We start from the raw sequence: 11,892 nt of genomic DNA, 5'->3' as shown, positions 1-11,892 counted from the left end.
GCTTAGAGAACCTGCTCAACAGGCAATAAAGTATTCAACGTATTTTTATAAAATTAGAAATGTAAGTACATTATGGAGCATCATTGATTCAGATAAAGGAATAAAGAAATAGAATGAGTGTGTGTGTGGGGGGGGAAACACCACCACTCTTCCAACGTCATGAGTAATTCTCCTTCATGGTGTCTACAAACTCTGCATGATGGTTTTATATTCCCGCTGATGTTCCACGAGTTTCAGAAACACCTGGTACTTCTTGTCATAAAATCTGTGGGGAAAGCACAAATTGAAGCAATGAAAACTCTAGGAAAGTACTGTACTTGTCATAAAAAAAAGAATCTACGATGACCCCTTTTGTGCAGGTCACACTCACCGAAGTGAAGAGGACTTGTGCAAAGGCACACAATTGTCTTTGTGCTGCTCCTGTGTCCTTTGAGAGAGCTTACCCAGAAAATGCCTGACTATGGCCATAAACCTTACCCCCAGTTTGACACTAAAGATGCAGGTGGATTTGTTTAAAAGAAGAAATGCCCTTTCTCACTCTTGCAGGCTCCCCATTCGCAGGCTGTAAAAGTGAGGTAGAGGGATTCTGGTAATTTCTAGGGAAGGGAGGGGGACGGGAAGCAAAAGAAATGTGTGTGAAATTGTCTTCATCAGCAGTGGCATTCCTCCTAATCTGTATATATATTGCACGTGTCTGGGCTGTCATCTTAATAAAGACCAAGGTTTCAAAGGCATAGTTCAAAATATTCTAAACTAGGAAGCTGCCCTTCCTGCCCTTGTATTTCCCCCATGGCAAGTGACAATGTATCAGACTGCTAAAGCAATGGCTGTGCTGAATACACAATAGTAATACAAGCCCACTCCCCCAGCTTGTGGGAGTCGGGGGGGGGGTAAATTGTGAACACTTCCAACACATCTTTAATTAATAATTATTATTATCATTATTAAATACTGGATCCATCTTGCCCTGTCTCCATTTTAAAGTTTACGTTTTCTTATACTAAAAACTTACAACCAGATTAAAGTCTTCACTGCAAATGCAAAATAAAAAATGGAAGAATCAATTAGGACATCTGTAGACCTTCCACTAAGCCTGTAGATGGTGCTGTAGCACTTCTTGAATAAGTTCTCCCCCCCCCCCCCAATTGCTTTATATTATGAAGCAACATGTGCTGTAATTCATATCTGATTGGGGCACACAATATGGCATAGCACAGTAATGTAGCAAAGCTGCATTAAGAAAGAATGAAAGCTATTGTACAGCTTAGGGAAAAAAAAATATATTAAAGGTTTTCTTGTGTTACAAAAGTACGTGCATGAGTAACCCTGAAATAGCCCTGCAGATGAGCATTTTAATAACCCACTCACAACTGTCTTTTATCCCAAACATCCCAGTTGCCATCTTTTGTTTTTCCAATATTATTTAACCTTGGTTCTTTGCAGTGATAGATTTCAGTTCCTCCTATAGCATCTCCTTCATTCAGGGATTTTTCTCCTCCTTTGACCTCTCTAACTCAACTTTTAGTCTTCTTTTGGGCCCGTGAACATAGGCGCCGACTCCATGGGGCTTGAGGGGGCTCGAGCCCCCTCAAAAAAAATTTTGGGGGGGCTCAGCCCCCCCAATAATCTCAGGCGGGCGCCCTTCCAGCAGAGCGCCGCCGCCGTCCCCCGCCTCCTCCTTCGCCAGCCAGCCAGCCGCGCGCCCTAATCGGAGAGCCCCGGCCGGAAATCCCGCGAGAACAGGGGAATCCCGACTGGCCGCACCTCCCAGCCAGCCAATCGGCTGGCTGGGGGCGTGGCTTGCCCTATTTAGGGCCGGAGCCACTTTATTTGCATATTCATGAGCTTTCCCGGGCCCCCCCAATATTTTTTCTAAGTCCGCGTCCCTGCCCGTGAATACATCTTTCTGCACTTATTTGCTCTGTGAACTGTTTGCCAGTTTGCTGCCTCCTCATATCCCATTCCTAATTGCATCCCCCCCCCGAAAATTCCCCCCTCTCATTTACCTCCTAGCTGGCAACTGAAGCACCACACTAGGGAAACGCCGGCTCCTGAACAACCACATAGATTTCTGCAGTATCTGCAGTTTCTTTCTTTGCCTCAACATCCCCAAGTACTTGGCGTAGAGCACGGGTGTCAAACACAAGGCCTGCGGGCCGAATCCGGCCCGCCAGACCTCGTCATGTGGCCCGTGTAGCCACCGCCGGCCGCCAGCTTTCACCTTTTATTCTCGCTTTTTTTTTTTTTACACAAGAAAGCGCATGCACGGCAGCCTACAAGCCAGAGAACGTCTGCCCTCTAGCGGCGCCGGCCGTTCTACACAGGAAACCTCCACTTTACATGCATTCAGGAAACCTCCACTTGTTTTTATATTGAGCGCATATTGAGTCCTATAGATACAACCGGCCCTTTGAGGGTGACCAAACTGCTGATGCGGCCCCCGATGAATTTGAGTTTGACACCCCTGGCGTAGAGTTTTCACCATACGTAGAGGTTGCTATACTTTCAGATCTTTTTAACCTACCACGTGGTGGCCAACACACATCTGCACACCCTGGCTATGTTCAGGAAGGTTGCTTGCTTAATCGTTACCCTATTTCCTCCTTTACTCCATGTAGTCCCTTCCCCTTCCAGTGGCTCTTCCTCAAGTGACGCAGTAAATATGTATCAGGGTATACAACAAGTGGGGCGACAGCAGGAGGTGCGAGTGACTAAATGTGAAGGGCAGCAGAGGAAAAGCACTGGGTAGGGAAGAGGTTAAGCAGCTCCTGCTCACCCCTTCTGCCCTGCAAATTATCACCTTTACAGCAAAGAAGCATACCTAGGGTCTTCAAGCACTGCGTTGGCTGTCTTATGTTTGGCTCTGGCTTAAATACAGGTATCCCCCCCCCCCGCACTTACGTGAGGGTTACGTTCTGGGCCCTCATGTGCATAAGGGAAAATCAAATAAGTGGGGAGCACTCCCTGCAAAACCTCTCTCTTCAACTAGAATAGAAGCTTGGGCCAGCTAGAGGCTTGAGGACGTGCTGAAAATGGATGCTGCTGCTGTGCTACCACCTACGTCAGCTGCTAGGCGGGGAAGCTGAGCAGCCTAAACAAAGCCTTCTGTGCCTCTAGTCTCTTCAGGGCTTCCTCCACCCACACTGAAGTTCTCTTTGGGCTCCAGGGAGGGTCTCCTTGCGAGCCACGGGAACTCTCCAGCTCTATCCCGCCATCTCAAGGTTTGAATTAAATTACTTATTTGTTTCCCAGTACCACACAAATACACAGTCGTGTGTGACGCCTAAGTGGGGGGGGGTGCCTGTATATATCTTGGTTTCACCTCAACAGAACTTTCTGTACTTTGAAGCATTCAGATGGCAGAGTTATTTGCACATCTAACTGATGTAGTTGCTTAAGTTTTATGACCACCATGTTTTGATAAGTCCTGTGTCTTTCCCACTGGAGAGGCGAAGAAAGAAGGAAAATATGTTAAGTTCTGTCCACCGCCATACAAAAAGTCAAGAGTAGACAGCTTTAACTGTAGACAGTGTAGCTCTTTTACGCTGATAAGCTGAAGAAGAGAAAAACAAATCCATTACCTTTTATCCTTGTGGTTTGGCAGCACAACTCTCCCAACTCTCCCCATTTTCTCCATTGCATCCTGTTGAAAGAGCGACAGTAGCTGCAGTGGCCTGTTTCAATTTAACATTCTTAGTAAAGGAACAAGATGTTTCAGGAATCAAAGGGAACGCCACTGAATAGTGTTGTTCTGGGTTAACACACCAGAGCGCTTGAAATATGGCCTATCCCATTATCAGACAGCAATGGGATTGCAGCAATAAGTCAGACACCCTTGCAGGGAGCTCTGGAGAAGAGCGAAATAATATGATCACTATCGCCCAAAAAGTACATACAAGTAGTGGTTTGCTGATGTTTTGGTGAAGACATGCTGGACAAATCCACCACTGTGTTCACAATAAAGAGGATGAACTGGAAAATATATCAAACTAGCCAGCCATGGCTGAGGCTCAATGAAAGCAATGGGATTTGACTTGAATTCAGGTCCCATTAACTTGCATCTGCCACATGTAGGATAAATGAGTGGCTTGCTGTGTCTCCCTGGCAGTACTCCCCCCACCCCAACTTATCTACATAAGGTACTTATCTACATAAACTGCACATACATAGCAACATGTCTGCAAAAATCCTGAGGAATGTGTGGATGTTGCAGGCAGGGTGCAGAAACATCTGGGACAGGACCACGAGGCACAGTCCCTCCCTCCCCTCCATGCATGTGGAATGAATCAACAAATGGATGAAAGAAGCCTTAGTTAGGAATATAAGGTGAGCTTTCCTGGACCAGACCAAAGCCCATCTAGGCTATATTCCTACAGTGGCCAGCCAGTAGCCTATGGGAAGCCTCCAAGCCCAACCTGCTTCCCAGCAGCTGCCTCCAAAACTGGGCATAGTGCCTAGATAGCATGGCTAGTGGTCACTGCTAACTCCATCCTCCACGAATTTATCTAACCCTCTTTCAAGGCCATCAAAGGAGGTGGCCATTACTACATTTGGGGATAGTGAAGTCCATAATTTAACTATGCGCTGTGCAAAAAGTGCTTCCTTTTCATACCGACACTTCCAATGCTCAGCCACATTGGATGGTCCCGGGTTCTAGTATTACAAGAGAGGGAGAAACAACTCCTATCTGCTTTCACCACCCCATGCACACATTTTGTATACCCCTAGTCATGTTCCACCTGGCCCTTTTCTCTAAACTAAAATTTTGTAACATCTCCTCGTGGGGGAGTTTGCTCTAGCTCCATGACCACCGGCAGGATTCTCTAAATCATTTCCAGCTGCGTAATATCCCTTTGAGGTGCGCCAACCAGAACCGTATGCAGTATTCCAAGTCTGCATGCACTATAATTTGTATAACGGCCTTATGACATTGACATTCCTCCCATCCCCCACCCCAATTTTCAAACCCTTTCTAATGATCCCTAACAAGTAATTATGTTTTTTATTTTTTTTACAGTAGCCATGTGCTGGGTCAACATTTTCATTGAGCTATGCATCATTCTCTCTTTTCTGGCCAGCCCCTGCCAGTTCAGACCCCATAAGCATATATAGGAACTTAGTCCTACCCAGACACCCACCCCCAAACATCACTTTGCACTTGCTTACACTGAGGGCTTATCTACACTTTATTTTGTCCCACTGCTTCCATCCCAGGGAAAACTGCTCTTTAGCGCTCAATAGGAATGAACAGCAATTTCGGTTCTCTCCGGATTGCTGTTTGTTCCAGTTCAGAGCAGGTTTTCCCCAGGAAAGGAGCAGGGCAAGGGGACAAGCCCTTTGTTGCAGTTACAGTTTAACTTTAGCTGTGTTCTCCGCCATTCTGACTTCCACGGCTAGAACATAGTTCCGTTCTGTGCACTGGCTAATCCGGCAGAATGTACTCAGATGAGATTGGTTTGACTGTACAGCCATACTCCCAAATGTACAGTCAGACACACTCAAATAAGATTCAGGAACAAATGAACGACATGCTAGAAAAATCTGCGACAAAGGTCTTCCAAGATTTGCAGCTGTGGTGCATTCTGTGCACTAAAGAAACCGGCTACAATTCAATGCAAATTCTGCTTAAGACCTTGATTTAAGCATGTTCAACACTCCAGTGGATTGTGCCCATCATTATATCTAAAATATAAGTGGGACCAAGAAGAAGAAGAAGAGTTTGGATTTGATATCCCGCTTTTCACTCCCTTTAAGGAGTCTCAAAGCGGCTAACATTCTCCCTTCCTCCCCCACAACAAACACTCTGTGGAGGGGCCACTAGGGGCGCATCAGAAGATGGCTGACAATAACATATCTCCGACCCACACAAGGTAATTAGGAGGCTGTGGTGGGAGTAAATAGCTTCCCTACCCCCCCAAGGTTGTGGGGGGGGGGCTGCCCTTGCCTGCTGTGCCCTATACCACCCCTGAATTTGTGGGGATGGGGGCACTAGGCACAATGCCCTCCTGTGGGATTTCGGCGCTCCTGGACGCTGTCTCTGATCCACGCCGCTAGCTGCAAGAACTTCAAAAGAAACAATTAGGATGAAGCGAATACACATATTTCAAGGAAGGAGGGGGAGCAAAGACTGCTAACAGAAGAGATCTCTGATAAAACAAGACGAGTCGGAGGAACAGGAATAAATCATGAGAAGATACGCCAAGACTCGGTATGGCAAAGGGACTGATGGGGGAGGGGAAAAACCTTTCCTTTCTTTCCTCTATGTGATTAAACAAGAATCCCCCCCCCTCACAAGTCAGAAATGTCGTTTTAATGACTTAAGCTGTGGATTTAAGACTGTGTGGAGATAAATTTTCTAACCAAAGCACGTTTTAAGAAGATTGTGGAATGTATAAGAGCTTTGGAATGACGCAGTTAAAAATACCGTCGCCATGTTGGCAAGCTCTGTCGGAGGACTTAAGTCTGGGAGGAGGAATAGAGCTGTTTTTATATTATGGGTAAGACTCCAAAGAGGGACTTAAGAGCGACAGATCTGCGAGATTAATGATGGAAAGAGCGATGTTATTTATGAAAACAATGATATATGGAAACCATCTCGATATGAGGATTGGACGAATGGAAAAATTCACACAGGGTTACAATTGGTGTTTATCGGCTTAAGGAGACTATCAGAAGAGATCATAAAGAAAAAAAGAAAAAAATATACGAACAAGATGAGATGTGGAAACAGCAAGATAAGACTGGATAGATTTATGAACTTTATTTGGACTGATTTGGATATTAACGCAGCAGCAAGAAGATGATCGGAATCCCCCTTCGGAACTTGAAATATGGCCCCCCCAACAAAAATTTAAAATTTGACTTTGTAGTTCGGAATTTATGTGATGTGATTTGATTTGACTGGTCGGTTAATAAAAATTATTTAAAACAACAACAACAACAAACACTCTGTGAGGTGAGTGGGGCTGAGAGACTTCAAAGAAGTGTGACTGGCCCAAGGTCACCCAGCAGCTGCATGTTGAGGAGCGGAGACACGAACCCGGTTCCCCAGATTACGTGACTACCGCTCTTAACCACTACACCACACTGACCAACAACAGCAAAACATATTCCTGCTCACTGCCAGCCATGCTCTCTCCCATTATTCTCCATTCCATTCTTCCCCTTAACAGGCAGCCAGCAGCCCATCACTACTGAGCAGGCTGAGTCGGCACTCCCCCCCCCAATGATTCCCCCCCCCTTGGTATTTCTGCAAACCTCAGTTCCATCAAACCTGCTGATACAAACTTTGGTGCTCTTTTGACTACACAAGAACAGAAGTCACACTTGAACGTTACAAGCAGACGTAATACTGGCTGCAATGATTATAAAACCTTTAGCATAAAATGCTGAAGCTTATTACCGGAAAGGCATTGTTGATGAAAGATGGGTAACTAAATAATTGGCAGCAGTGGGAAGTGCAGAATTCTGGATTTGCAAGGGATGGCTATTCAAAATTTGCCCAGCAAAGCAGACAGCCCCTCATCTTCCAAATGGATGGGTCAGAGGAAGCCACAAGATCCAAGCACATACCTGCTATTAATTAATCAGGCGCCCAAGTTTTTAGTGTCCTATGGCAACGGGAAGTACTGAAAAACGTTTGAAATCCGTTTTTCCTTTTTGGGTTTGGCAGAGCGCAGAACCCTCGAATTCCAAATATTGGCTTTTTTAAAGTATGCCCTTACTGACGCAACCTTTAGCAACTCCGGATTCAAAGTCTACCAACTTTTAGCAATTGTAAGTCTAGAGTCAAAGGCCTGAGATCTAGTTGACATATAATGGAAGGCAGGTGGCAGTCTTACTGCAGAATAGGATGGTTGTGCTGTTTTGGAGAACCCTCTGATGTGCAAAAAGGGGACTTGCAAAAGAAACTAACTAGTCTCAAGGCAAAGTCTGAAGACTGGCTGCCTGGTTTCAACTTGACATGCATTTTTTCTGCATTTTGCCTTGCTCAACGGCAGCTTCCATTCCAGTGCCCTCCCTGCAGGCTGAATATCACTATTTGCACTGCAGCATACAATGGGCACTTGAGAGTTGGTTTTTCTCCCTCAGTTATCGGTAATGTCTCAGGAACTATCCAACAGTTTCACAAAAACCATATTCCAGGCAGCACTATAATTTCCAACAGCTCTATGCTAGCTGGGAGAAAGAATTGCATTTCCCCAGCAATAATATTATATTATATTGTGCTCCGAGTGCTGGGAATATGGAATCCTTTCCCAACAAAAGCACTTCCTTCAGAGAAGATCTCTGATGCCCACAAAGCAAAGGGATGGTAAATGTGCACTTGCTGAGCTGCAAGCTGATTATGTGGGAGGCTTTACGTATCCTGGAAAGGAAGGAATCTAGTCTGAAAAGAGAAGGACAGCTGGCAACTCCCTCGAGCAATCTAGTCTTTCCTCTCTGGGTCACAGGTATTGTACAGAGAACATTCTCTGCTTGGCTGAGGCACTCATTATTCTTTTGGAGATGATCCAGCCTTTCAGATAAATATATACTTGCACACGTTTTATTTAAAAGCAGTTATTCACTTAGCCTCAAAGCTTTCTCCCCTCCAGACTTCTGGGAAGAAGAAAACACCCACCCACACAAGCCATAAAAAGATGAAATGGCTTCTTTCAGAGGAGGGGGAGAGACAATGCCATACTTAGTGCCTTGTCATGAAGCACCATTTTAGATCTATTTTTGTTATTTATTCAATCACTGTCTCTGCATTAATGTTGGCCGATATAACCTCTACGCTCTCCAGCAGGCATGCGGCTCAAGGGACGCCCTCCATGGTCCACTTCTAATTTTAAAAGAGAATTTGAGAGGTGAAAAGGACTTTCCTCACCACCATTATTTCATTAATCCCCCAATTAGTCTTTATAACTACATGGAAAGGGAAAGGGTATTGGGAATGACTTGCGAAGCTATGCCTTCAAAGGTGGCATATAAATAAACACACACACACACACACACACACACATATATATATATATATTCTCAAAGAACAACAATAGTATGAAATTCTAGAGTTTTGGAAAGCTTCCATGTCAAGTGCAATAGTGTGTCAAGGTCACATGGGAGTCAGCCAATAGCAGAGCCAAGATTGCAGTCTCTTCAGTTCTTCCTCAATTCAAAATATGCCCCGTGTTTAAAAAGTCACTGTCAATCAGGGTCATGGAAAATGCCAAAAGTGATCAGATCAGCAGTCTATTGAATCTGGGTCCTTATCTCCAAGTATAGTGGCAAATATGTTCTTCAGGGATAAGGGCTTTATGTTCAAATCAGTATTTCCAGCTACCAAACTGATAGTACTCTCGTATACATGTGTAAGAAGTATGCCCTACTGAGTTCAATAGATGTGTACAGTGGTACCTCGGGTTACATACGCTTCAGGTTACAGACTCCGCTAACCCAGAAATAGTGCTTCAGGTTAAGAACTTTGCTTCAGGATGAGAACAGAAATCATGCTCCGGCGGCGCGGCGGCAGCAGGAGGCCCCATTAGCTAAAGTGGTGCTTCAGGTTAAGAACAGTTCAGGTTAAGAACGGACCTCTGGAACGAATTAAGTACTTAACCCGAGGTACCACTGTATAGAATTGCAGCCTTAATTTAAAGAACGTAGCAACTTCTTTTTAGACAGCACAGTAAGAAGTGGGCTCCCACAAAATATGGAAGTCATTCTCGTGTGTAGTTTGTCACATGGGATGTATACAGACAGGCCCATTTAGCCTTGTCTCTTGTCTGAAGCCGGATTGAATAAAATCAAGAAAGTACAATGAATTTTTTTTTTTTAAAAAAAATTTTTTTTTGCTAAAGTTACTTTTTTATAATTTCATTTTTCATTTCCTGTAAATGCTGTGCTAAAAATAAAGACACAAATGTCCATGTTTGATCATAATTTGATCATAATTTTTAAAGGCTAGGCAAAATGCAAGTGAAGGGTTTTCTTTGCTGACAAAAATAGAGCCACTGTGGAGTATAAATAAATGGATGAATTCATAGTTTCTAGCTTTTGTTACAGTGTCAGAACTGAGCATGAGACAGAGACAGGCCAGTAAACAAGCTAGCTAGCGATGAAAGATTATCAGAATTGCAACGGCCACTTAACTTCATACCCAGGGAAAAACTGGGTTTAACAGATGTGAGTTGCAAAAGAATTATACATGCCTACTTAAAGTAACCCCTTGAGTTCAGTAGGGACTTACTCCCAGAAAAGTGTGCATAGCATTTCAGCATAAGACAACAGAAACACATACTATTTTGCTAACAAGAGTCAGCAGTAGTACTAATGTTCAGCAACCATAATACAGTTGTACCCTGGAAGTCAAATGGAATCCTTTCCCGAAGTCTGTTCGACTTCCAAAACGTTTGGAAACCAAAGCGCGGCTTCTGATTGGCTGCAGGAAGCTCCTGCAGCCAATCGGGAGCCACGGAAGCCCCACTGGATGTTTGGGTTCCAAACTGGATGTTTGGGTTTGCAAACCAGAACACTCACTTCTAGGTTTGCAGTGTTTGAGAGTCAAAACGTCCGAGTACCAAGGCATTCGAGATCCAAGGTACGACTGTAATACAGCATGCCTAACAATGGGATTTCTACCTAAACCATATGCCATACATGTATGTATGTGTGTATGTATGTATGTGTGTATATACATGTGTGTAACACACTAACACACACGCTTCTCTTGCTCAAATGTTAAATAAGATTCTACACATGTACAATCAGAAGACAAAGTTGAATTCTTCCAGCTGCTTTATGCATTTCTCAATTAAACTCTCACTGATGGCTATGAAACTACATAAACAACAAAGCCAGTTGCTTTTTAGGTGTATATACAAAAGTTCTTTAAAGGTCTCCGCATACTCTCAATGGAATTCTTATTGTCTAGAAATTACATGACCAGATTACCCTCATATGTATCTTTTTGCCTAGTGAGTATCTTTTGTTTGGATCATCAATTGCGTTTCTCATTTCTTGCCAGACAGTCGCTGCGTTCCACCCAGATGTAAAATTATCTATTATTCCCCTAGTGGTTTTTTGGGAGGGCTGGTGATGGTTGGACTTTCCAGAAGTTCTCTGTGACTAGGGGCCAACATGATAAGGTACAGGATGATGTACAATCAATGAAAGGGCTAATATTATGAGCCAGAAGAGAATTCTCTGGAAAACAGATGCTTTCCCCACAAAGTGCTTGTTGAGAAAGTTTATACCTGCTGAGCCAATCTGAATTGAGAGCAGGGGGAGTTCACCCCTCTTCACCAATCTAAAGTTGTCTGAAACTTTTGGTCTCCCCTGAAATCTTGGCAAATGGATAGGAGTGGAGAGCAGCTAAGGATTTGGCTGAGGGGCGCATGAAGAGTGTGGCCCACCTACCAGTGGCAAGTGGCCCTTGAAGGGTTGGCAATAAGGGAATGAGGGCCAAGAGCCAAAAAGTTTCCTCACACCCACCCTAATAACGCTACACCCCCCCCCACACCTCTGCCCAATCCTCATGGAGACTAAGAAGCCAGTGACAAATTTAAAGCTTTGTAGTGCCAAAGAAAAGGCACAGTGCCATAGACATTTATATTCCCGAAGTGAACTTTCAAAATGGCATCTCTCCCTCTTTAATTTTTAAAAATGAAACAGGCAAGCAGGAAATGGTGCCCTTCCGGAAGCTGACACCAGTAGCAACCTCCCTTCAAGGATATCCATTTGTAGATATCTTTCCAAGATTAATATAGCATTCTGTCTTTCCTTTGTCCGCCCTTTTCTGTTTTCTGGGACCATTTATCTGTTGCACTTTGGTCTGACTAAATGATTTGAAGCCATGCCAGCGTGTCATAGCTTTAGACTAATTAAAAGTCTTCACCAGCTTCTTCTGTC

General features: G+C 44.2%; 1 protein-coding gene across 1 annotated transcript in view; it reads right to left on the bottom strand.

Annotated features, from left to right (window-relative positions):
• Positions 1–28: 28 nt before the first annotated feature.
• The window catches only part of FGGY (FGGY carbohydrate kinase domain containing), a 149,372-nt gene continuing 137,508 nt past the window's right edge, over positions 29–11,892 (bottom strand). The window contains exons 15-16 of the mRNA XM_081193810.1: positions 3,582–3,643; positions 29–265 (exon numbers count right to left, since the gene is read on the bottom strand). Coding sequence (XP_081049936.1) covers positions 184–265; positions 3,582–3,643 — 144 coding nt within the window. The 3' untranslated portion in view covers positions 29–183. The remainder of the gene's footprint in view (positions 266–3,581; positions 3,644–11,892) is intronic.

This window comes from Podarcis bocagei, assembly GCF_964188305.1.
Source record: "Podarcis bocagei genome assembly, chromosome: 5".
NCBI classification, from domain to species: Eukaryota; Metazoa; Chordata; class Lepidosauria; order Squamata; family Lacertidae; genus Podarcis; species Podarcis bocagei.
Note: the sequence above shows the minus strand (reverse complement) of the source record. Positions and strands in the feature narration are given on the sequence as shown.